The 26,845-nt window shown below is 44.3% G+C and overlaps 3 protein-coding genes across 4 annotated transcripts in view; 2 read left to right on the top strand and 1 right to left on the bottom strand.

Moving 5' to 3' along the window:
• The first annotated feature begins 2,320 nt into the window (after positions 1 to 2,320).
• On the top strand, positions 2,321 to 7,287 carry LOC133105682 (FAST kinase domain-containing protein 5, mitochondrial). 2 transcript variants are annotated; one of them, XM_061215955.1, is made up of 2 exons: positions 2,321 to 2,418; positions 3,359 to 7,287. In XM_061215955.1, the coding sequence occupies exon 2, from the start codon at positions 3,371 to 3,373 to the stop codon at positions 5,633 to 5,635; it is 2,265 nt and encodes a 754-aa protein (XP_061071939.1). In that variant the 5' UTR covers positions 2,321 to 2,418; positions 3,359 to 3,370; the 3' UTR covers positions 5,636 to 7,287. The 2 variants fall into 2 exon arrangements, with proteins under 2 accessions (XP_061071939.1, XP_061071938.1); XM_061215954.1 differs by having other exon boundaries at positions 2,327 to 2,472.
• Positions 7,288 to 18,055: 10,768 nt separating this feature from the next.
• Positions 18,056 to 20,986, top strand: LOC133141758 (vasotocin-neurophysin VT 1-like). Its single transcript, XM_061262461.1, has 3 exons — positions 18,056 to 18,251; positions 19,563 to 19,767; positions 20,261 to 20,986. Exons 1-3 carry the CDS (start codon positions 18,129 to 18,131, stop codon positions 20,404 to 20,406), a joined length of 474 nt encoding a protein of 157 aa, XP_061118445.1. The 5' UTR covers positions 18,056 to 18,128; the 3' UTR covers positions 20,407 to 20,986.
• A 259-nt stretch (positions 20,987 to 21,245) lies between these two features.
• ythdc2 (YTH domain containing 2) overlaps positions 21,246 to 26,845 on the bottom strand; it is a 28,168-nt gene continuing 22,568 nt past the window's right edge. The window contains exons 27-31 of the mRNA XM_061262460.1: positions 26,143 to 26,311; positions 25,574 to 25,777; positions 23,548 to 23,730; positions 22,959 to 23,027; positions 21,246 to 22,650 (exon numbers count right to left, since the gene is read on the bottom strand). Of these exons, the coding sequence (XP_061118444.1) occupies positions 22,618 to 22,650; positions 22,959 to 23,027; positions 23,548 to 23,730; positions 25,574 to 25,777; positions 26,143 to 26,311 (658 nt within the window). The 3' untranslated portion in view covers positions 21,246 to 22,617. The remainder of the gene's footprint in view (positions 22,651 to 22,958; positions 23,028 to 23,547; positions 23,731 to 25,573; positions 25,778 to 26,142; positions 26,312 to 26,845) is intronic.

The raw sequence follows: 26,845 nt of genomic DNA, 5'->3' as shown, positions 1-26,845 counted from the left end.
ACCAATCATGGATTATATTGGTAACAACCAAAACAACAATGTTTATAGTGATTGATGGATTCTAATTCCAGCTAATACCCACAGGAATTCTACACTGCCAGAAAGTAGAGACAGACATTGTAACCCAGATGTATAGTGTAAAACTACCCAGCAATCACTCTTGACAATTTTCCCTTGGTTTTTACCAATGTGCCCTGTGATTGGTGGAGCTCCTTTTTTTTTTCCTCAGGAAGGTGATGTGACAATTGTTATCGTTTTATTATTCCTGGGGGAAGTGAGGGTTTAGTGAATGTTTGTGTGGAAGCTGGTCAATGAAGCTGAAAATCTGTGTTAGACAACAGTGACATGTAGCAGCAGATAGCAGCGGAGCCAGAGGTTCTGATTGGCTGATGGTAATATTCAGACATAACAGAAAGAAAATGTATAAAGGAATTTGTGGATATATCGCAGATTATATATAAAATTCTATATTATAGATAGTATGCCTCCCTCTACAAGGCGCCACTGAGTGACAGGAGATCAGACCTGTTGTGTGTGAAAGAAAGATGAGACAAACATGTGTGAATGTGTGTGTGAGCATGTGTGTATGCTTGTATGTGTGTATATGTGTGTGTGTGAGAGAGAGAGAGAGAGAGAGAGAGAGAGAGAGAGAGTGTGTGTGTGTGCCTGAATGTGAATGACACCTGGGCCAGTATTCATAAAACATCCAGGAGTGGGCTGATTTGGGATACATTTTTCCTTTATATAGCTCATAATGGGTAAGGTTAGTATATAGGCCCATTAATCCTGATCCAAATCAGCACTCCTACCTTTAAATAAACATTAAATAAACATGGACCCTGCACTTGGAGTATGGACATGTCCATCTGAAAACCAGGCCATGTTTCTGAGTGTATAGCCCCAACAACACGGCCCAAGATTTTGAGCTTCGGTTGTGTGTTTTAGCCCCAGGCGTGATCTCATTACCGTGGCTTTCCTGGCATCCTGTCGCAGTCTGGCTGCAAAAATGCAGGAGGGAGGAAATTGAGGGATTGACATGGAAACAAACAGAAGGGAAGGAGAGGAGGGAAAGATGATAGTAAGAGAAAGTGAGATTTAAAACAGAATACACAGCTTTTATAGTTATGAAAGAGTGAGGGATGGTGAGAGGAGAGAGAGTGAGGGAGGAAGGAAGAGAGAGATAAGAGAAAAAGAGGGAAGGAGAAAGAGAGAGAGGGGTAGTAGCTAGGTAAAAAGGAGAGAAAGAGAAGGGATGGATCATCCATGGCCAGATTTGCTGCTATGGTCTTCTGTTGTATTCTGCTGTGTTGTTGGTAGAAACAGAGGCAGATGTATATATCATTGTTATTTATGTGTACATATTTATTCCAGTATACCAAGCTATTGCGTGTGAATACTTTAAGAGGATTATTGTGACTTAATGAAACAGACATTTCAGCTTTTATTTTTTAAACTATATGAATATATATAAAATATTTACTTTCAATCTACTACATGGTACAAATGAACCAAACATATCCAAAATCATTGTCTGTTTGTTTACTTTTATTGTTACTATTATTAGTGTAACTCTTGTAATGTTTGAGAGAACAAAATGCTACCAATGTTTTTTTATAATTATTTTTATCATTTTTATTTATGTTACTGTAATGGCTTGATGGAAAGCATACTCTAGCAAAAATGAATTTAAATAATAAAGATGTGAGTAAATCAATAAAACTACATTTCCCAGAGGACTATGTATGATTTTTGCCTGGGTATTCAACACTCATATAATTTTCTACATAATTATATGTTCTTCTGTATTCACAAATAGAGCACAGAAAACATTTATTCCTATCAGGCTTACATACCCCTACAACACCAAAGCTTCCACGTAGGTAAAAGGTTAATAATAGGTTATTTGTATTACATTTTCCTATGATAGATAAATAAATACCACCAATCTTGAGAGATGAAGTGGGAAATTGCTTAAGCTAGTATTACTGTATTACAAATGTTCGAACTTTTTTTTTTACCTGTCCAACAAAAAAGTACAGTATAACAGTAGTTTCGTTCTTCGAAAAGAACGAAAGATGGCGCTGTTTACACATGGAAGCCATACTTGGTCTTTTTTTTTTTTTTCTGAAGCTCTTACGTGACTGAGCAATGCCTTCAATTCCTCATGCGTTCAGAGAAATAAAACCGTACAGTACAGACACGTCAACATGTGTACTGCGTGATTTTATTGATTTCTTCTCGTATCGTTGTACTTTATATCTTTCTTTGTATTGTGACAGCATTTATCTACGTCACGACAGCTGGCTTTCTCTAACGGTGCGATTTGTCCCTTCAGGTTTGCCGTACGAAAAGATAACCTTTCTCCTCTCAACCCTGTAACTTTTACCGGCATGGCGTGGATTAACACCGAATTAGCAGGTTAGCTGTGAATGAGATCTTCACACTGAGAGGAGTAGAAGACTCGTAGTTTCGGTGGGTTTTATAGGTACACATAATATATGTTACATTTAATAAATGTGATAATTAGGACGGCTAACGCGCTGTACAGCAATATATTTGAGGAATCAAGGAAGTAACGCTGGCTAACCTTACATTTGCTAGCAACAGAAATTGAAATTGAATTATATCTTAATCTCGGTGTTCCACGGCTTTGGCATATGAACCGATTTATATTCGTTAGCGAACATATACAGCTATAATAGTCTATTTAACTACCAACAACCGATATCTATCCATGTTCCCTTTCTTGTAATTAATAATTTAGCTCAGATACTTGATCTGTAACTTGTGCTGTGGTTTTTACTGTATGTTATCAGATAGCTTGCCAACCGTTCATAGAATTTTGCTTTCTGGTCACTCGTTAATTAGCTTTAACTGAAGGCATAGTCGTTTGTCAGAACAGTTGACCCCCGAAGGACATTGACACTCGACTAATTTGCCCAGTTTAGCAACGTGTGTTTGTATCAACACTTTCAGCAAATAATTAAAGACCCACCCTTCTCTGAAACGTGAACATCAAATACTTCTCATGTGAATCATTAAGATAAGGCTAACGCTTATTAATAATATTCTTTTCTGCTTTTAAATGGATGAGAACTTTTTATTTATTTAAAGGCTTGGTCATTTCAAAAATTCTGTGTGTGTGCGATTTGTCGCACACGGTGTAGGCTATGCTCCCAAATAACGTGAATTTAATAACACCAAACCCCCAAATGAGCCTCATTCAGTTATTTGGGAGCATACATTGTTCGGACTCTTCCTCTTTACTCTTTATTTACCTCTTTATTTTTCAGCTCCGAACCTTTCAGTTTCTCTGTTTCATTGTCCACATGCTGACACGTTCTTTTCGGTCTCCTAGCAACCGGAGGGGATGTCTGCACAGGTGCTACGTCGGCAGGTGGCTGTTCTTCGGCTCCTATCCTCCACCCCCAGGAGAGATGTCTGGAGGTTCCAGCGGTGGGACAGTGGTCACAGCAAGGAGGTGGAGGCGGAGCATGTGGTGCTGTTTAACTCCGCCGCGTGCCAAACACACTGGCGCATCACTGCTGCCTCATGTGGGGCAGAGAAGGAGCAGGCCCTGCCCCCTCTGGCCCTACCCTTCTGGCAGCAGAGTAGTCCCTGCAGCGTGCAATCGCCCCAGAAGCTGTCCTTGATCTTGCAGGACCTGGACACCTCGCCCCCCCCCGCCAAGGACCCCGTCCCCTTCGAGCCCCGTGCCTTCCAGAGGTGCCGGCCGGAGTACGCTGCCGTTTACTATGACCCCGCCCGGCGTCCAGCGCCCATCTCCGCTGACGAGGCCTCCCTGCTGCTGGATAAGGTGTCGGTCCTGCGTGGGTCTTCCAGGCACCAGGATGTGCTGGGGATCCTGGGCGAGCTGGGCCGCCTGCCCCAGGAGAAGCTGTTCTTGGTGCAGGACCACCCCTGCTTCTCCACGCTGCTGCGCTATGTGGTGGACAGCCTGCGGCGCTTCTCCGACGCCCAGCTGCTGGAGGTCCTGCAGGCCCTGGTGTCCCTGGGCCTGGCCCCCGGCCACGGCATGATGGGCCCACTGGAGGCGGAGCTTGGGCGGCGGGCTGACGCCATGGACCCGCGGCAGCTGCTGATGGTGGCGGATCTGTGGAGGTGCCTGAGGCGGGTGGTGCCCAAATTCCTGGAGCGGCTCTACTGCAGCGCCGAGGGTTGGCGCTGGTCCAACTTGGGCCCAGCAGAACTGGTGCAGCTGGTCTACGTGATGGGAGAGGGCCGGACTTCCACTCCGAGCCTGCTCCTGGTCCTGGGGCCGCAGCTCCTCCGCCACCTGAACCAGCTGACCCCCGAGGAGGTTGGAGTGCTCTGCCTGGGCCTCTTCAAGTCCCAGAGCTCACTGTCGTTACACGATGTCACGCAGCTGGTGGGCCGCGCATGCGCTGTGCTGCCCCAGATGAGCGACTACGGGCTCGTTAACGTGCTGAAGCTGCTGCGCTTCAGCCATCTGGACCACCAGAGGTTCCTGAAGGCTATAGGGAAGGAGGTCCCAAAAAGGGCGCCTCATATGGGCGTCCAGGGCCTGATGCACGTGGCCCTGGCCTGCTCCGCGCTCCATTTCCGTGACGACGGCCTCCTGCGCGCCCTGGCGGACCGTCTGCCCGCCCTGGCGCTCCAGTGCCGGAGCAAAGATGCCGCCAAGCTGCTGTGGGCGTTCGGGACGGTGGGCTTCCCGTCCAGCCAGGCGCCGCGGCTGTACCCCAGCCTGGAGGAGGCCATGCGGGAGCGAGCGGACGAGTTCCGCCGCTACCCCGAGCACCTCCTCACCGGCCTCCTGGGCCTGGCCTTCGCCGGGATCTTCCCCCGCGACCTGCTCGCGCTGGCCCTCAGCCCGGAGTCCGTGGAGCTGGCGGTGAGCTCGCCCCACCTGGAGCTGAAGAAGGACCTGTTCACCCTGGATGCGACGGTGGGGCTGGAGGTGCCGGACTGGGCAGGGCCGCGGGTGCAGGAGGGCCTGGCGCAGGAGGTGACCGCCCAGCTGTGGAGCTTCGTGCAGCAGGACGTGTGCGTGAAGCCGTCGGTGCTGGAGGCCGAGGCACTCCTCCAGAGCCTGCTGGGCGGGGCGCGGTTCGTACGCAAGCACATGATCCTGCCGCACACCCGCTCCATCGACCTGGAGGTCCACCTGGACCCCTCCGGGGACCCCATTCCCCTCTGCTCCGAGGACAACCTCCAGGGTCAGGCAGAGAGTGCCACGAAGAGGAGCCACCTGGCCATCACAGAGGACCTGCTGGCCCAGCTGACCAAAATCACGGTAGATCCCTCCACAAAACAGCCCGATTCCCCTCCCGCCCACTCCACGCCGCCAACGATAACCAGCGACGAGCCGTTCCCCAGTGAGGTAAACCTGACTGAAGGGCTCCTGGGGTCTCCCCTGCCCCAACCTACTGAGGGGGTGCAGAGGCTCGCTGTGCAGGTGACCAACAGGAACCAGTTCTGCTACCATTCCAATCACATGTTGGGGCTGCATACGTTGAAGAGGAGGCAGCTGGTCCTGTTGGGCTACCGGGTGGTGGAGCTGTACTACTGGGAGTGGTTTCGACTGCTGAAGCGCTCTCGCTCAGAGAGACTGACTTACCTTCACTCCAAGATCTTTGAAGACCTGGACTGAGAAACTGGCCTGTCTTCAGTGCGGAATCTTCAATAACCTTGGCTGTGGGACAATCCTCTCTCTCTGCACTGAGAAATGGGTCAACTTGTGCTGTGAGAAAGGTGGCTCTCTGCATCGTAAAAGACCTTCCTTTGAGCTGCACGCGAACACCTTTAGCTTAGAGGGCGGCAGCAGTTAGAGACATCTCATTCAGCCAATCAAAAGAGAGGCCTACGTGCTTCTCAGTGCCTCCAATTTAGATTATAGACGATTACACTGTTGAATTGAGTGTAACAGCGATGTATGTGCCATGTTTTGAAGGGATCTGTTTAAAGGGAATACACCCACATTGAATTTCAGAGATCAAGTGGTCTTTTGCGCTCCTGCAGAAACCTGGCACTGTTAATTGGGTTATGACATTGCTTCCTTGATGTAGTATTACAATTCCTGGGCAGTGTCCCACTGGAATTGAAGTGTCTTACTGGAATCGCAATATTCATCAGTGTGAAAATGTATCCAGGCATTCAATATTTATGATCATCAAATGGGAAATTCCAACATTATGGATGTGACATTTGGACACAAAATGACAAGCAAAATTCCTCAGACTCATGACTCTTCTTACATGATAAAATATGTTGATGCATCATATGAATATGAATGTCATAGCAACCAAAACAATAATTAAAAAAATAAAGTTTAAATAAAATACAAATAACTTGCATTATGGATGTGACGCAAAAGATGGGTATTTTGGGGAGACTATACAAAGTCAGTGCATTTCAAAGTCTCATGCAGAAAGAGATGCTTGGCTGAACATAAAAATAGCATTTTTTAAACTATTTATGTCTTCGTCTTGGAGATACCTGCATTATGGATGTGATGCATCTGAAAAGCACAATGTTTGACGATCTCCTTCCCAATCAAATTTTTGCATAACACATTTGCTGTCATCGGAAATGATACTAAGTATCTGTTTTGACATTGAGAAAACCATCTGAAATGGTTTTGAATGTTTTCAAGATGGCCACCAAATAGCATTGTTTTCAATGTAATGTATAATGTAATACGTTTAATTTTAAGTTTATTTTTTCATGCTCAGGCTGACATTACTGTGGAAGTGCCCATATGGCATGCCTGCTTGCACTAAGCCTCTGGTTTGTCTTCAGCCACGCAAGGGAAGAGGTTCCTCTCTTTCAGGAGTGACTGACATGAGCAAGCATTCTTATTAGATCCTGTGTTTGTGAAATTAGAAGGGCAGTAATTAGTGCAGAGGGGGAGCTGCACGCCCAGGCTGAGAGTCTCTCTCATAGCAAGGAGACGGGGAGCCCAGGAATACCCCTGTGGGGACTGAGTGAGGGGCTAAAGAGTGTCACCTCACACTCTTTAGCCCCTTATGGGCGGATGCAACCTGCACGTTACGTCTCCCTTAAATTAATATGTGATTAGAATGTTCCCAACTGAACATTCTAACACTGAAGGCTCTGCCCACTCTCCTCCATTTTCTCTGCTTTCTAGCGATAGGTGGCGAAACTGCCAAGAAGTATAACTTTTTGTCTTTAGAACAATTAAGGAAAGCATAAATGTACTAAAAGCTGCATACATTTATTTCTTTAACTTTTCCATTTGTTCACTATATCCATAAATAAATAAATTGCCCTTTGTTCTACATCACAGGAGCACAAATTTTGTCCAGTCGTTAATGTCTAATTATGCTAATTATCCATTATATAAGGAGAATGAAATGTTAGCCAACAGTGCCATGATGGATTTGTTGAAATTTCCACTTTTTAACAATTTAAAGTGACAAGTTTTTTATATGACATTTTTCTTACATTACAAGTTTTCTCATATTTGTAGTGGCACAGAAGCCTCTGGGAATATGACTCGCTCACTCGTGCCTGCTTAAAGTGGTCCTTCTTTATACAGTTTGAACAATTTCAGTTATTCCTTGGCCTATCTTCAATGCATTTATGTCATATTTTTTAGTTAAAAAAAAATCCGAAATTTTTTATACATTATTTTCCGAAGCTTCTCCTATGCTAAAATCAATGTTTCTTGCGGGTGTGTATGTTTTGTATAGGTACATCCTGCAAATATTAGGAAAAAGCATTGACACTAGCTGAAATGATTGAGCAAAAAATATTTCTTGAAGGAAAAATGGGGATATTTTTCATGATGGAGCATCATTATTCTTTGAACAAGAGGATTGGGGCGGGGGGGCTCTCAGGACCTCACTTACAAGACCATTTCTGATTTCTTTCAGTTCTTTTTCTTACAAAGTCATCTTCTAAGAGGAACGAGTAACAAAGCCCTTTCAGCACATGATTCCAAGAGCACCCATTTCATGGCACGACCATTACAACAAATACATTGGGCCTCATGCAAGACAATCTTTCTGTTCTTATCATAAATTTCTCATGCTTAGAAAAAGGGCTCTTACGAGTGCCATGTCAGATTCAACAAGTGCTCTTAAGTTCAGAAAAATCTGATATTATAATAGATATTATGTCCGTTATAATACAGTATTTACAAAACTTTAGGTGGGCTTTGTCTGATTGATGGGCCAATGGGATTAACAAGAACAAGGGACATTTGAAATGAGAACTAAGCAATGCAGAAAATTGTAGAATGCGCCAAGTTCTCTTAAATCATTCATACCAGCGATTTAAGAACAAATCTGTTGGTACAAGTGGTTCTTGCATGAGGCCCATATTTATGTAAATATTTGCGTATGAAGATTGTTCGGTCTCAGCCCACATGCAATAAGTTCCCACAACCTGTTGCACTCATACTGCATTGGTTTGCTTGTCACTCTGAAAAATTGGGCCTGCTAAATAATATAGCCACAATAAGATCTGCACTAAATCCTAACACAGCATAAAACTGCATGCCAAAATATGAGCGTTGTTGGTGTCCACTAACCCCCACGGCTGTTCTGGAAATGAAATGAATGGAAAATGGTCCTAGATTGTACATCTTTCCATCTGTGTGTGGTTTTAAGTACCAAAAGCAATCTATCCATTCTCACTCCCTCTCATGGGCTGTACCAAGACCAGGCTGTTTCAGTGACTGTGTCTTTAAGGCTCTTTGACGTCAATGAACCTCTGTTCTGATAGGTTGATCTCCAGTGAAGTGAAGGCCATCTGTGCCGAGCGGTTGGATTTGTTCTGGTCACAACTTCACGGAAGTCCAAATGGCTCGTTTAAAGGCACACTTACTTGGGGGCAGTTTTTTCATACTTTTGTAGCGTTTTTCTAGCACCTCAAACTTTACAGTCCACATTGTACAGCATGGGACATTTTCCACAATATGGGACCTTTACATTTTTAAATTATAGGTAACCAACTCCAACTGTCCCTGCTAAAAAAAAGTCCAGCTGATACCAGGCTAAACCAGTCAAGCTGGTTTAAGCTGTGTTTTTCGACACTTGACCAACTGTCATCAGCCAGTCCACCAGTTGACCGCCAGCTTACTCTACCAGCTTAACCCTTTTTGACCAGCTTTGTCCCACTAGAGACCAGCTTCGCCCAGCCACAGGTGAGCTATGGCCAGCTAGAACTGTTGCAACAGTAGCTTAAACCATCTTAAAATCCCAGCAGGGGTGTTGGACACGTGGCTGTTCCTCGTGTGCCTCCTCATGCGCTGTCCTTCCATCGCCATGGCGGAGGAGGAAGACAAGGAGGAGGGAGGGTGAGAGGAGCTGCCATCCTTGAAACTGCTGTAGTTTTCCTTGCAGGTGAGTGTGTGTGTGCGTGCGTGCGCATACAAAGACTTAAGCTCGTAATTCTCTTCTCATAAAGACACAGCCCGTGCCTGAAAATGGGTCTTGATGGGAAGCAATGAGGAACAGGTCTCAAACTGTGCTGCCCTCAACCCCCACACCCCCACCCCCGCCGTTGTGTCCGAAAGACCCCCCAGGGCAGATGGAGACAGCGCGGAGCTTCAATAGCAGCCAGGGGATGTGGAAGTTGCCCTTTGTGCTCCGAAACCGACGTTGCGGTGTGAAAACGAAGCCCAGCAACAAGAGCGTCAAATGCAACCAAACTGAACGTCACCACCGTGAGTTAAAGGTGATGATGATGATACAGTCATCGATGAAAGACAGATCAGAGCTATGCGACTGGATGCAAGGTCAAGGCATAGTCCTGACCTAACAATGCAGGGAAATGCACTCGAGAACACAACCTTCCTTTCTTTCCATACAAAGCGCTCTTTAGAGACGTGAGCCCAGGGTTGTGTCTTTGAGACTGCCAAAATGTGAATAGCGAAGGAGGAATGGACACATGCAGCAGGGCACGTTCCTCTGAATTTTACCTGTGCCTGTGCTTCTAATTGATTTCACTGTCTCGTTGCGTTTTTAATATTTTTTATAATACAGCATGCTTGCAGGGGCAAGAGCAACCAATTTCGCTGGAGTTTAACCCCCCTCCAGTTGTCTTGGTTCTAGCAGTTTTAGCTCTCTCAAGTTTTAAGCGGAGGCTTTCTCTGTGGGCTTTTCCATTAACTGCTTCATTGATCTCAGTCTGTTTACCAACTAACCATATTATCCATCACCCAATAATGTATCTTGGTTATGTTCTAATCTGCTGTGACTTGCTGTAAAATGCTTGTAGATGATACCCTCTTAGCTCTTGCTAATGCTGTGACAAACGTTACAGTGGAAATGGACAGAAACTTAAACTTGCACTTTCAGAGTCCTGACAGGATGTGGACTTTCATCCCCAGTTTACCAGCAGGGTAATTCAGAATGTTGCTGCAGTGTTCCAGAAACTGCTTCTGAGCGGAGCCACATCAAGCACCTGAAAGTGACCAGGCGCTGAACAGGAGCATCAGCTGTCGGCTCCTGTTCTCCTCCCGTTCTTCTCCTCCTGTTCTCCTCCTGTTCTTCTCCTCCCGTTCTTTAGCTGCAGCAGTACGGAGCTCCCCTAGACACCCTTAGTAAAGAAAAAAATAATAATGTATTTAAACACAGAAATCCTTTGTCTAGGATATCCATGCAAATGCAAAACTGAGTGTATGGATTGGCCCACCGAATTGACACTGTAAAACTGAGTGTACGGATTGGCAAACCGTGAGTACCAATTTTCATGCTGAAATATTTTTCTTTTCACCTAGGGTGCCTGTGGGGGCTCCATACAGCAGAGTTCTGCTCCTCGATCTGTGAATCCCTCCCAGTCCATCAGGAAGCTGCAGGTTATGTGAAAGCAGAGCTCCAGGGTTGTCCTGTGACTAGCATGTTTTGAAAGGACAGGATGAGATTAATGCAAACATTTCTGGGAGCTGGTGTTTTTGTACTTCTGTTCGTCATGTGAATTTTATATGTGAATTATTCACCAGGCAGAGGTACAAACCAATTACCAAGATCAAATGGCAGGTGTGTGTGCGTGAGTGTAATCCTGTGTTTATATGTGCTTGCAGGTGTTGGTGTGTGTGTGTGTGTGTGTGTGTGTGTGTGTGTGTGTGTGTGTGTGTGTGCGTGTGTGTGTGTGCGTGTGTGTGTGTGTGTTTGCATGGGCTTTGTGTGAGTTATTGTTCGGAATACAATGCCATGATACAGAACTCTCAAATTGACATAATTAATTATAGGGTCAGATATACACTAACCACTTTATTAGGAACATTGTTACTTTATTACACCTACTTATTCGTGTGATTATCTAATCAGCCATCATTGTGTGGCAGCAGTGCAATGCATACAATCATCTAGATACGGGTCAGGAGCTTCAGTTAATGTTCACATCAACCATCAGAATGTGGAAAAAATCTAAGTGACTTTGACCATGGAATGAGTGAGCAGTTCTGCAGACAGAAACACCTTGTTAATGAGAGAGGTCAGAGGAGAAGGGCCAGACTGGTCAAAGCTGACAGGAAGGTGACAGTAACGTAAATGACCACACATCGGTATGCAGAAGAGCATCTCTGAACACACAATGCGTCATAACTCTAAGTGGATAGCATTAAAATAAGTCTCATAAAGTACTTAATAAAGTGCTCACAGTATATTTCTGAACTCTGTGGGCCAAGGATCATCAAATCATTTTCTTTGAGGGCTGCTGGTTTTCCACTCTCCCTTTACCTGAGACTCGGATGTGAAGCCAGTCTGGTCATCCAATAGCGTTAATTGTTCAAATAATTACCTTGGAGGAAAGAAAACCAGGGCCAGATTTGGATTTGAGGGCCAGATTTGATGATCCCTGCTCTGGGCCATTAGGTAGAGGTGAAGATGCCGTGATCATGAGATGAAGGTGCATCTCCAGCTTTACCCACACCTGTCTGATATCACAGAACTACTGTGGAGGGCTGCATTACAGTGTGCCCCTGGCTCAGGGACCCATTTCACGAAGCAGGATTACAGAGGTAGCAGGATAACTGCAGTGTAGGAACATGGACTGAAATAAAAATGAAAAAAGCTGTTCCAGGTTTTACTCAGTTCAGGTAACCAGCTATCTCAGTAATCCTGTTAGAACCTCAGCTGCTAATGTAGTGGGCACGGAGGGGGAGGGGGAGGGGGAGGGGGGCGGAGTTAGACACGGAGGCGGAGCTACTTCGCTATGGATACAGGGTTGTACATACAGGAAAGAAGCGTTTGTCAAGAGACAAACTTAGGGGCTGTATTTGTTTCTGGTTTTCATGTTAACTTCATTTATTTAGTTGGACCACTCATTTTACACAATATGATATTTTAGGTAAAATAATCACTATAATCAATAGTAATAACAGCCCAAAAATGATTATTTCTGTGTCTATTTGAAATGTTTCTGCATAGTTATTTAGCTAATTGAGGCAGAGTAATAAATGTAAATAAAACACTTACCGCAACCCCACCCCACTCTTCAGAACTGCGGCATCAATATTATAAGCAATAACTACTGCTTTTCATGCATATTTTTTTTTCTTCTTTTCATCTCCATTTTTGAGGGGGGCGTCAGCACAAATTGTCCCTCCAAATCTAAAATTTTGCCCCCAGCCTACCCCAACATCCAAGAGGTACAACGTGTGCTTGTCCCAGAAGCTCCTCCTGTGCTAAGCGATGAGCCTTGGAGATGCCTTCCCCGCGCCGAGCGGAATTGAAAGCTGTGCGGAAGGGCTGGGTGGGGGTGGGCTGTCCATTGATGGCCAGTGGAAGGCTGCCGCCTGATTATTTGCAAAGAAAGAACACAAGGATCCCCAGCGCCAGCTCGATGAAGGCCAGCTCCACACAAAAGGCCCAGAGAGGAGGAGGAGGAAGGAGGAAGGAGAGGCCCTGTAAACTCTCACATTCGTGGCCATGCTCTGGAAACAATTCAAATTGACAAAATGTCAAACAGGTTAACTTTCCACACCGACATGCTGAATGCAAAAAAATGTAAAAATGTATAAATGTAAAAAAAACTAGAATAAAAACATACACCTCTACATTGAGCATAATTATATGGGTCTTTTTTTCTCAGTATATGAATATAATACAAACATCCATCCATCATCTTAACCTGCTTATCCTGAACAGGGTCGCAGGGGGGCTGGAGCCTATCCCAGCATACATTGGGCGAAAGGCAGGAATACACCCTGGACAGGTTGCCAGTCCATCGCAGGGCACATGCACCATTCACCCACACACTCATACCCACAGGCAATTTAGACTCTTCAATCAGCCTAATCTGCATGTCTTTGGACTGTGGGAGGAAACCGGAGTACCCGGAGGAAACCCACGCAGACACGGGGAGAACATGCAAACTCCGCACAAAGAGGCCCCGGCCGACCGGGATTCGAACCCAACACATTAATTTCTTTTTCTAAATATATTTGTTATATTATTATTTACCATTTGGAACTAATATATGTTTTACAAGTACAACTTTGAAATTTTAAGGGAAATTATATTCTAGATGCTCCTGGCCTGCAAAGAGAGAGTAGCCAGGTTCTGGGCCCTCAAGAATTCTGACCCATCAGCTAGGGAGTTTCTTTCAAAAAAGAGAGCGAGGAAATAATATGGACCAGCTAAGAAGAGCAGTTAATTTAAAAGAGCTTACAAATTTAAGCTATGAGAATGCTTTGAGAGCAAAACAAGTAATTTACCACATTGGACATCATTTCCAAGGCTATGGGCCCAGAGTCGCCATTTTGCATGGAAACTCCATCAGTATACCAGATCCATGCACAAGGAGAGCCTACACACGCTCACTTGATTATGATTACAAAAATGTTAGTTCCTTTACCCTTCTCAGAGGAACGAAAGGACAGCACAGACGTCACTCCTTGCTAAGTGGATTGTTCTGGAAGTGGCACTCTGGAGTAGGCCCCTGATTCGCCCAGCTGGCTTTTTGCTGTGTGTCCAAGACGTACGATCCCCCAGCGACTCGCTGAAGGATTATCCAGTCTAGTCTTAGAGCTGTGCTTTGATAATCATGCTGAAATCAGTATGAGTGAGCTTCTCTCTCAGACCCCACTGCTCTGTCTGACTTTTAAATTCAGCAAGGACAAACAGGAATGGTAATGGATTGCATCCATGCATTCACACCGGACTTTCCAGGTGTCGAATCTCTTTCCATTAAAGGGATGAAACTCGCTTCAACCCTCACCTCCCCTCCCCATTTACCTGGGCCATATGTTAAACTACGCCCTGTCCAATCATCATCACCATGGAAATGGACAGAACCAGGCCATTTCCTAACAGGCAGACTCAGGGACACCCAAGCACATATTGACTGACACGCATGTAAGTACATATGCAGGTATTATGAGGACCTACGTTTAGTCTCAGTACAAAGATATTTAGGGAATAATAGCTTAATGCTCATCATTTTTAATTGGCCACAATAGCAATTGTTTAACTTCCGAGGGTTTTCAAATCAGAAAAGGATGTTTGCAGCAACTCTATTGTAAAGAAATACTCAATGTGTAAATACATATGAGAGCTGAGTGTGAATGCAAACACATTGAACTTAAGCCCTTATATAAACTGTTATTCCTCCTATAACATGACCTTCAGAAACAAGTTTGTAGAGAGAAGGATGGTGTGGATGCCATGATTCAGCTTGCCAGGTTGGATCACAATGTCCCCAGGCTTTCTGTAAGCTTACATCTTTTATTATAGCTGTTGCCATGCGTACATGCACACACACATGCACACAGGGCAGTGAATACACATGCCATCACCCTGAGCTTTGAAGAGTGACTTCTTGTCCTTCTGAATCTTCTGTTATAGATAGAGCTCCCTACCCAGGAGATGAAATAAGCCAGTAGAATCTCCCCAAAATATAAGCAGTAGTACTGTGCAGTGAGACCCAGGTATCACCGCCAGCCAGCTGACATACAAAAACTTATATTCTCTTTCTATTGAACCATAGAGCGTATGAGTTCAGTGTATTGGACGTGCTTTTCAGATACAGCACAGAAAGAAAATAGGGCCACACCCAGAAATGGCCCGAGCACTTTTTAGAATAACAAACACAAGTTGACATGCAAGGTACTGGGCAGAAGTGAACCCAGACACAGGTTGCCAGTGTATCATAGTAATGACTGAGCATGCTTGTTATAATATTTTCAAGGTGAAAATCCTGCATAGTGTGCCTTTAATTTACCAGTTGTGGTGGATCTGGCAACTTATGTGATAACAGGTGGTCACAAAAGTTCACTTTCACTCTCCAATTACGAGTTCCTTTCCAAACGAAACTCTAAGAGCATGCAGCACACGTTCTTATTTTTCATAGATAATGCAGCAGCACACGCTCAGAAATAAAGGTACAATGTAGGTACCTTTTTGTTCTTTAAGGAACCCAGAAGGTGCAATAATGTTCTATTTGGGAACTAATAAGTACTTTTTACTGGCAAAAAAGCTACTAATTAATTGTGTATTGCTGGGGTACAATTCTATGTACAAGTGTTTGCACCCTTTTTGTGCCTTTATTTCTGTAGCGTGTTCGGGGAAAGGTGACAACCAGCAATGTGGTCTGACATGGTAATACTGAGCAAGATATCAAGCCTAATTTTAATTGGAGTTTGGATTTTTTCCCCTGCATTCAGCGTGTAAGTTCCTGTGCAGTGCCACATCAAATTTTAATACTTGTGGTGAATGACACACCAGTGGAAAACAGTCTATGGAGGGGAAATATAAGAACACAAGCACATTGAACTGATTTTGCTACAAAAGTACCGATGTGAGAAGATATCAAATAAGTTCTTTTTTTTTATACTAAACTTGTAAAGTTTATAAAACATTGCAGAAGTGTAAACGTACACTTTTAAACGTTTATTCTTATTTCATGCTTTCACTGGTGCCCATTAAAGTGACTTGGAGTCAGAGTTTAGTTGGTGGCGTGTTGCCGTTCTCTGTGCCAGACTCTCTCTCTCTGTGCTCAATTGCTCTAACCTTTTCAGTGCATCACCCACACAGCCACATACACCTGGAATAATTGCTTTTTTATTTTCTCCAGATCGCTGGTGTTCTGCTGGCTGCCACCTTTTCATTTCTTTATTTGTTTAAAAAAAAATAGCTGGGCAACCATGCACCCTGCATGTCTATTGCTAGTTTAGTTATAATTCATAAATATTCAGGTGAATTATCTGTAAATAACTGACTGGCACTTTAGTGTGTGTGTGTGCGCCCCTGTTTGTTGCTGCTGAAAAACAAGATGTGGTATTTCTGATGCAGGGCCTGGCTCTCTTGCCGACCTCTGACCTCTGTCTCTCTCACTGATCTCCACATTAGCTCCCCCCACCCCACCCTCTCTCTTTCTCCCAATCCTCTCTCTTTCTCCACATCTCTCTTCCTCCCTATCCTTCTCTCTTTCTCCCTATCCCTCTCTTTTTCTCCCAATCATCTCTCTTTCTCCATATAACAGAACATCCTAGTCGCATATTGGTGATCTTACACTGAATGTCTTTATTTTACATTTTTTAGCTGAAATTTCAATATCATTTGACAATATCAATTATGGATTGTCTGAGCGCTCTGACCTCTGTAAAGCATATGACTTCATTGCTAAGCACTGAGCAGTCAACCAGAGGAATCATGATTGTCTTCGAATGTACCTCCAAACATTTCATATATAAAATAGGGGAGACCAGGGATGGTTTAAACAATGGGTTAGTCGAAACACCATCAATTTGACCAAGAAGGGATGAGTTGTGGTAATGCGATCACTTTTGTCCAGACCTATATACCCCTTTGAGCTCACACTAGATGACGTGTTGAAGTTGATGTTGATGATTCTATATTAAATATTAGGTGTTTTAAGGTACAATGATTTTGAGGTACAAAAGTAATAATTCTCACCTCGTGTATTTTTCGTTTAGCTGTTACAATGTTGTTGGTAAAAACTTCTAATAAGCTGTTTCTCTAGTCATATATGATGCTTCAAACCCACTGGTCATGTAATGGCGGCCTGGGATGGGGACGGTTGTGATAATAAATGCAGATTTGCGTTCTCAGCATGCAGGTAATGGAAGAGAAAAACACACAGGGGAGTCACACTAAAGCACATTCTTGTATGTACATGGGTAGTCAACTGACATATTCACTCACACGTGCACACACACTGTTACAGTATATTTTTTTGGAAAGAGATATTTAGAAATAAAACATTTAAACACTAAAAACCGTCATTTATTTCATTTGAAAAATATATTGTTTTGAAGGGTGACATTATAAAAAAGATGTGCACATTTGCTAAAAAGGATTTTTCTTTTCAAATGATCTTAAAAATAGGCAATTTTATATTTTATGTGGAATAAAAGTCTTTACTTTTCATTTGTTTTATTGAAAATAATGTACTTTAGGCCTATACAAAAGTTTTGGGGTGAATGTAATAGTGCGGATCTGCCGTACCACGTAAATTATTGATGGGGCAGTGCAAGTCAAACAGAATATTTAATTGTCTGTAGTCGCCATTGTCCACCCGAAGCCAAGCCAGTCTCAAGTCCTGCTAGAGAGTGGGCCTCTGGTTCCCTGGAGAGGCTCCTGCTGGTGAACCAGTATGAATTACTGCAGGAATATTTAAATACACCTACAAATAAACTACAAATAAATTAAACCACACCATACACCTGAGGGTATAAAACTAGTCAGAAAACGGTCTGCCAGAATATCAGCCATTGGAGTATCACTTGTAAATTATTCTCCTTATTACAGGATACTCGGTTTAATAGTCAGCAGTGCAACGATGTACGTTGTATTGCGATCATGCCAACTCGGTGGACTTTTTTTATGCATATATCAAAAGTTCGGCTTCGCGATCTAAACACAAAATATTCGTTGTTATCGTCAATTGCGAGATACATTTATTCATGTAGGCTATTTCATGACATAACGTGTGCATTAATTCGTGACGGAATGATGAATCATCTACATTATTAACATAGGTACAAGTAAGGGGGGGGGGGGGGGTGACGTTGAAGGGAAGAAACATCGTTGGCATAAATAATACCTGCTCTGTATAAATAGAACATGGTTCTGGAAAGAAGAGACGGACATCTGTAAGCCAAGACCAGTAGTTTGAATTTTAGCGTACATACCACGTGCAGTACAGCCGCTATGACCGACTCCACGCTTCCGCTTCTCTGCGTCCTCGGGCTCATCGCGCTGTCTTCTGCCTGCTACATCCAGAATTGCCCCCGAGGAGGGAAGCGCTCCTTCCCGGACCCCATCACCAGACAGGTAATGCGACATGCCGACATAATTTAATTTAAGAAAATGAATTCACGCCGTTGCCTTCCTTCTAACTTTTCAGTTGTGATTTGTGTCCAACCGTGCGTAAAGTTACAATTTTACGCATAGGTTATCGTAAAATGGTATCACAAAGAACACAGGCATTACGATACTATCGAGGCTCCAGTTCTTGAATCGAACAGATAATTGGTTGTGTTGTGTTATCATTATGAACATCGTGCGATGTATCTGGTCCAAAGTGTTCTGTGGGCTATAAATGCGCAAAACGGCACATAATGAAACAACTTTAAAAAGTCCATTACCAAAACAGAAAACTGAAGCGCTGCATCTTTCTCAAGGGAAACGTTTCAATTGTACTGTCAAGTCGTACTCCTTATCTAAAAACAACACTAAGTAAGCGCGCCTGTTTAAAACGATTCTGCTCTGGAAAAGCGGTTTAATAAATTAACCCACAAGTTTGAGAAGTAGATTATTACAGGAATATGGTTCCTTTTATGAGCAAATTTAGCTTGTTTAGTAAAACTGGCTTTACTCCTATTGTAATACCCAATATTGCGCCCAATGTGTTTAATTTTATATAAAAATTTTCCGGCAACTAAGTGGCTTCTATTGGTTACGCAAATAGATGGTATTATAGTTATGCAGCTAATTAGAACTGAATGCCATGTTACAGGTATGCGGGAGTATGTCAGGCGTATATGAGTTTTGCCTGTCTGCACGTCTACGCTGCAGCACCACAGATCCACGAAAGACAATGTAGGAGAAATCATTCTATTGAGTCGATTTTGAAAATGGGATTAGCACTTTTCGCATATTTATCTCGGCATCATATTGGGAAATGGTGCCTGTCGAATAAGATTATTCTGAAACGAATCTACAGGTTGGTGTGTCAGCTAATCATTTGAATATATCGCATGCGCTTCACGTAACCGTTGTATTAAACTCCGACACATTACAATATATTTTTTATATTTTCACTAAGAAACATTTTACTGCATGCGAAATCAAGAGCAACCTTGAATTACTCGACTTAAGTGCAGCTCTGCGAACATAAAGGACCACAGTGCACCGTTTATCGGTGTTGTATTTACATTCATATATGCAATCAGCATCTTTCATTATTTCGAATAATTGGTAAAAGCCGACTTTTTTTATTGACAACACTACGCCTGTTTCATAAAGGTAAGAGTAAGTTTACATATCACAGACTGGCTTCGATCTAAGAAAACACTTAAATTGTTCATTGTGTACCAGCTGCGATGGCAAACGAGCGGCTCTCTTCCTCCGTGTCATATGCAGTGCATGTCCTGCGGCCCCGGGGACAAAGGCCGCTGCTTCGGCCCCAGTATCTGCTGCGGTGAGCGGCTGGGCTGCTTCGTGGGCTCCCCGGAGACGGCGCGCTGCCTGGAGGAGAACTACCTGCCGTCCCCCTGCGAGGCTGGAGGGAAAGCCTGCGGCTCTGAGGAGGGGCGCTGCGCCGCACCGGGGGTGTGCTGCGACTCAGGTCAGACTGTGTTCGGTTTGTGGTGTATTCGGAAACCAGCCGCGTAGGATACACGCTCTCCAGAGCCTTATAATGTCTCTGTCCGCTTGTAACGGTAAATGGTGTGGCATGTTGGAGGTCCGTGCCCTGGCAAGGCATGGCACATTCAAAAGATAGCGCTACGAACTCACTGCATGGATGAAATTGCATTCACGTGGAAGACGCGCTTATCCGGTGCGATGGGCAGAGTGGAGAACATGAGCGTTTCTCTCAGGCCTACAGAGCAATGGGGGAAAATGTCTATTAAAATGTAAAATATGACCACAATATGTGTTCAGAGCATTGCACATAGGACATACTTGGACATGTACAGAGGAAATCGTTTAGGTAACTGTTGTGGAAGCAGGATGAGTAATGTCCAGTTCTGTGCTTAGCATTTGTTATTTAAAATACAGGATGCAAGGTAGACATTATGTCCAGGACTACATGTGTTCTCTGCCTGTGTTTCTAACAGAGAGCTGTGCGCTGGACCCAGAGTGCTTGGAAGACAGCAAGCGTCGGCCCCCAGCAGAACAGAACACCAGTTTGATGGGCGGCTCACCTGGAGAACTGCTGTTGCGAATGCTTCACATGACCAATAGGGGGCGCAGTCAATACTAACCACACCCCCTACCAATGGCGCAGGCAATCAACGGCATAGGCAATGCTAGCCTACTCAGAAACGCTCTGTTGCACAGGCTTGAATTCACACACAACTAGCCAATCCTGGATATATTATATATATATTTTTTGGAATCTGATATTGTAGTAATTGATTTAATGACCAATAAGGGGCCCTCTGCCAGTGCTTTTTTTCCATAGCCACAAACCCAGACATGGCTTTTCCCCACTGTAAACTCAGTCCTGCTTGATAATGATTAATTAGTCACACTTCACTCTGTCTCTGTCTCTCTCTCTGTCACACATATACACACACACACACACACACACACACACACACACGCACACAATATACTTCTGTCTATACCCAATACACTCAAACACAGCGATCAGACTACCTGTCAGCAAGGAGCTCTCAATAAAAAATAAAAACGAGCTCCAATCATTATGTTTACTGTATGCTGAACCTCCCCAGCAGGATATTGTACATTTTATTGCTGAATTACTAATATGCACTGCATCACAATGGTGTGGAACCAGTGTAAATATGTAGCAAATAAATCCCTTTCTTGCACTGTTACTTGTGTCACGTGTCTGTCATGCCCACTGAACACCGGATGAGTCACCCTCCTGACCTTTGACACAGGAAGTGAAAATAACATGGGTGTCCTTACAGGGCATATACACTCAATGAGCACTTTATTAGGTAGACCCGTACACCAGCTTGTTAATGCAAATATTTAATCAGCCAATCATGTGGCAGCAACTAAATGCATAAACCATGCAGACGTGGTCAAGAGGTGCAGCTGACAAAGGAAAATATGAACTGAAAAAGAATGTTAAGTGCTTGAATGGATTTTATTTAGTTAATATAACACTAAAACGTATCAAACCTTTCAGCAGATCATTAAAAATGTAAAACTTACACTTCCATGTAACCATCAAAAAAAAAAAAAAAAAAATGAAACACAGGACACATGGAAAACCTAATTACCTCCAACAGGATCAAAATACGTATGTGCAGCATTTTGGATGTACATTGTGCTCGATTGCAAATGGAAACATCCACAAAAAAAGAACAGACTGCAGATGACACTCGGTAAAAAAAGGAGCAAGGCACCCATTCCTAGACAGGATATCTATGGTTCTCAGCTTCGATGATTTTATTTGCTGAAGTTCTATGGTCCCTTGCATTGTTCCATTGCCCCCACGCCCCCATACTCAAGGCTGGTGTCTGTTCCCATTTATTTCAGCCCAACACCTTTTCCCAGGCTGCCACAGTACAAAGCCCCCCCAGCGGAACCGTACCAGTAAGACCCACCCCCCGGGCACAGGGTAGGCTGATTTCTATGGTCACTCAGCGAACTCATTACCTGCTCATCTGGGCCTAAAATGGCTGCCAGTTTCAGAGATGAAAACAGAACTTGGCAGACCAGCAGAGCGCTCGCTGCTAAACCGTGCTCTCTCAGTATTGTTAAGGGTGCCCGGGTGTCTACCATTTCCACCCTATGCTGAATCAGGGAGCATATATTCATTACCACCTTAAGCAGTTAATCGGCTCTGTTGGTAATGTAACTGACAGCCCGGTGCAGCAGACTAACGGCTTGGCAGCGACCCTGCGGCTCTCCAGGACCAGGGCTGGGGCACCTTATACACATCAACTGCATCTCACACTTAGTGCAGATTAATCCATTACCCTGACACACGAAACATACCATTCAGGGCCACAGAAGGGCCCAGGAAGCCATTATTCAGCTGAGATCAGCCAAAGCCCACCAACAGCCTGACAGCTACATTCTACACACACGCCCGTCTCCGCCAGTAGTGCGACTCTTCACGTCCAGATTCTCTGCCTTGTCGTACATATTGTTGCAGAACACTCCTGTAAAACTATATTTCACATTATACATAACTTCACTCAGCTGAGTTTCCATTTAAATATCGTGCGTCTTGAAGGATAAGTCGTGAATACGATGACGAACTCGCAGAATTGTGAACTTCATGAACCAATAAAAAAAATAAACGTGAATACATAACAACCAACAGATAATTCTGCACATTCAAGTAGGAAGCATCTCCAGCGCTCTGATTCTATGCCTGTTGAATAATGAACAGTTATTACATGCTGCGGACTGCCTGCTGAAGTCTCCCTCCAGTGGGTTTTTCCGTGGGAAAATAACGCGACGCTTTCACAGCCCTGGACCTGTGTCGTCACAGTCTTGACCCTGATGGAGCAGCATCAGCCTGCAGGGTCACAGAGCAGAGAGAAGGGCATGTGTGCGTCATATTATCTCCGCTTATATAGCTACGAGAGCATGGCTAAGAAAATGGCAATTATACATTCATAATGGGAGGTGGGGGTGGGGTTGTGTGCGAGTGTGCGTGGAAAAGTGTGTGTGCGCACGCGAGTGCCTTTGTGTGTATGAGTGCGTGTGAGTCTGTGAGCCTGTGTGTGTGTGTGTGTGTGTGCGCGAGTGTGTGTGTGTGTGTGTGAGAATGTGTGAGCCCCAGTCTGAGTGTGTGAGCATGTGTAAGAGTGTGTGTGTCTCTACCTCGTGCTGCTTCCCTGACAGACGGTCCCAGAGCTGCAACAGCTGGCCTCCAGCCAGGGGCTCCAACTCCTGCAAGAGCAGAGTAGCTATGATTGGTCAAGAGTGGTCAGGAGCAGTTATGATCGGTCAGGAACTCTTAGTTCTTCCATAACTTGGTAGCACAATGCAGGTTTGATTGTTGCCATTTGCACAGTTTTTGAGCTTTCCACAGTCCACACATAGTAAGTGAGAATCTAATTAACAGCAATTAACAGCTTGAGGGTTGCAGTAATGGTTCCACGAAACAACAGCAAACACATTGGGGGGGGGGGGGTTGAGGGCATTACACTCTTAGACTGGCTGTGTGTGGGCTTTGAGTGGATGAATAACTGGTTTTCTAGGACAGGAACTGTATCAGCATGGCCTTGGTCTACCAGGCAAGCTAGAGGGCTTCAATTCAGTGACCAACAGGGACAGGGAAAAACTCAATCAGATTTTTCAATCAGCAGGGCATTCATGGTAAACTGGTAATCCAACAGCCAAACATTTCAAAAAAAAAAAAGACACAAAAGGAAAAACGGCAGGAAAGTTTTTTTGGAGACACACAGACCTGTCCATCCCTGCTGATCTGGACCTTCTTGTTGTCGTTCCATGGGTTGAAGAGCTGGTGGGTGAACTGGAAGGGAAGGCTCTCCTTATGGATCCACTCCACCTTAAAGACCCCGCCAAGTCCAGTGAAACCCCAATCCTGGCACTGCTCTGGTCCGATATCCGAACTCATCCTGGCGTAGCCCTGACAGCAAGAGATTCCCCAGAGTTATGCCTCAACACCCACGCCAAGAGTCTTGTAGAGGCTCCTCACTAAGCTGGGATCTGGTACTATGACACCACAAACTCAGCTGGAATCTGGTACTATGACACCACAAACTCAGCTGGAATCTGGTACTATGACACCACAAACTCAGCTGGAATCTGGTACTGTGACACCACAAACTTAGCCGGAATCTGGTAGTGTGACATCACAAATTTAGCTGGAATCTGCTGCTGTGACATCAGAATCTCAGCTGGAATCTGGTACTGTGAAATCACAAATTTAGCTGTAATCTGGTATTGTGACATCAGAATCTCAGCTGCCAATCTGCATTCTGCCAGCCACCACTCATGTTTCTGACAAGACTGGAGGTTCAATATATTACTGTATTAACAACCTACTTAAAGCACAAAACAGCTTTGAAATTCACATTTGAGATGTTAACGGATGCATCTTAACTCATTGAACAAAACATGATGTTCTCTTAAATTTATGTCAACCCACAGACCTTATTTTCAATCCTGGCTCAAAAACATTTACTCAGTTCTGGGGTTTAGGACTACAAACTGCTCCAATACATACAAAAGGGACTTGATATGAACATCCTAAAATGCTAAATATTCAGAAATTATTTAGTGTAAGATAGGACCTTTTTTGTTTCCTTGATTAAGAAATGTATCATTTTAATTTTGGCAACCCATAAACTGTTAATAGGAAAATTTTAAAAAGACACATAAAATCAATCCAAGACATCATCCAACGGTATGCAGGATAGGAACAGCCGTTAGCATATAGGAGTGGGTTAACAGGTTTCCTTATTGGTATTTTTTAAACCAGTTAGGTTATGTGACATACATATAATAGATGCTACATACAAATACAAAGCTGCTTTTTTGGCACCTATTTTCTGTGTAATTGAAGTCAGTAAGTTAAGGCCAGTTTATAGTTAGGCGATGTATGATGGGACGATGAATATCCCTACATTGTCACCAACATTCCATTATTGCCCAACTTTGATTTTGAACGCAGTCGCTCATATAAACAATTCACTCAGGACACATCGCTGAATTAGAATCGTTGCGAGCTCAAGACACGGAAGCAAGCTGATGAAACTTTGCTGAAGATAATTACAGATGAGAATGTTCTATAATAAGGTTGTCATGACAATTAAGCCAGCGATGGGGTCAAAGTTCAATACAGTTCATGCCTCAGCGATGGGCACAATGATGACAGCGATCGCTCTAGTATAAACTAAAAACTGACCGAACGACAGATGTGATGATCGCTGGTGCCAACGGTCTTACATGACCTAACAATGAAGTGGCCTTTACTGCTGGGCCTGAGGGCTACTGAGGACAGCAGACCCACCGTGACAGAAACTGCTCACAAACTCATTCATAACTCTACCCAGAAACGGCTCACCAACTCATTCATAACTCTACCCAGAAATGGCTCACTAACTCATTTGTAACTCCACCCAGAAAAGGCTCACTAACTCATTCGTAACTCTACCCAGAAAAGGCTCACTAACTCATTCATAACTCTACCCAGAAACGGCTCACTAACTCATTCATAACTCTACCCAGAAACGGCTCACTAACTCATTCATAACTTCTACCCAGAAACGGCTCACTAACTCATTCATAACTCTACCCAGAAACGGCTCACTAACTCATTCATAACTCTACCCAGAAACGGGGACTGATTTGTGGGCCGACTGCAGAACATCACAAATCTCAGACTGTAGGAGAGGGCACGGAAGTTGCCGGAACAGGGCAGGAATTGGGAATGTGGTGGGAAGGTCCGGGAATGTCGGGGGCTGTACCTGGAAGTGGCCGGAGCCCTTCACGGAGAAGACGAGGAAGACGCTGGCGCTGTCCTGGAAGGCGCGGGTGAGCTTGAGCTGGCTGCCGGGCGTGGTGGACCAGATGCCCCTCTGCTGAGAGATCTCGATGTTCCGCAGGCTGCTGCTCTTCATGATGAAGTAGCGCACGGGCGCATGCTGCCGCGGAGACGGGGAGGTGGAGCACTACAGACACAGACACAGACACAGACATGCACGCGCACACGCACGCACGCACGCACGCACGCACGCACGCACGCAAACGCACGCACACGGACACACACGGACACACACGGACACACACGGACACACACACAGGTGCACGCACGCACACGCGCAAACACACGGACACACACACACGGACACACACACACGGACACACACACACGGACACACACACACGGACACACGGACACGGACACACGGACACACACGTTTCATGAACTTATTTATTATGCTGAACATAAAAAGAAAGAAAAGTAATGATGTGGCGCTGACTGTATGAACATGAATCTGCATGGGAAGCAGACATAAGCGCTGACGCTTTCTACCTTCAAAGAGGAGGGAGGGGAGGGGCTGGCACTGGTGCTGTTGCTGTCGCTGGACTTGACGGAAAGCTGGTCGGTGCGGTCGTCGCCTGGTGGTCTGGGGTGCAGGGCGCCTCTCTCCCTGTTCAGTTTTGGCTGAGGGACGGCCGGGGAGGGTGAGAGCCTCAGGGACCTAGAGTCCCGGGACAGGGAGGGGCGCAAAGCAAGAGCTCAGCACAGGGTCCCAGAACAATAATTACTCACGGAAATGCTCTTTGTCTTTTTGCTTAACAACAAACATATCTGAATTGCTCAAATAGAGATGATAAACAATTACATGTACAATAGGGTACATGAATGAATTAACTAATGTAGTTGTTAACATTAATTGACATACAAATGCATTAAGCATGAACTTTTTATTAGCTAATTATTTAACTATACTAACTAATGTACTAGCTACTTGAATATTTATACATAAACTTATAATTAGCATTAACAAATACATTTAGTTTTTTCATTCCAATATGAATTGGCAATTGTAAATTATATAATCGGATAACTAAGCAAACTAAGCAAAAGACTGTCTGCAGACAAAACCTAGACATATTCTGTTTCTGTGGCTGAAACAAAGTGAGAAATATTAGTTACAATGTGCACTTTCTCGGAAAGGCTCCGTGTACATGTTATTTTAACCAAATAACCAAAGAGAGGTGAGGTAGGTTAG

Source organism: Conger conger, chromosome 12, assembly GCF_963514075.1.
Source record: "Conger conger chromosome 12, fConCon1.1, whole genome shotgun sequence".
NCBI lineage: Eukaryota > Metazoa > Chordata > Actinopteri > Anguilliformes > Congridae > Conger > Conger conger.
This window is presented reverse-complemented; position numbering and strand designations above follow the sequence as displayed.

What these genes read in the sequence shown, in the direction of transcription:
- LOC133105682 (XM_061215955.1), top strand. Translation starts at nt 3,371, where the DNA reads ATGTCTGCACAGGTGCTACGTCGGCAGGTGGCTGTTCTTCGGCTCCTA.
- LOC133141758 (XM_061262461.1), top strand. Translation starts at nt 18,129, where the DNA reads ATGACCGACTCCACGCTTCCGCTTCTCTGCGTCCTCGGGCTCATCGCG. An exon ending in CGGACCCCATCACCAGACAG is followed by an intron (nt 18,252 to 19,562) that starts GTAATGCGACAT and finishes TGTCATATGCAG; the next exon opens with TGCATGTCCTGCGGCCCCGG. An exon ending in GGGGGTGTGCTGCGACTCAG is followed by an intron (nt 19,768 to 20,260) that starts GTCAGACTGTGT and finishes TGTTTCTAACAG; the next exon opens with AGAGCTGTGCGCTGGACCCA.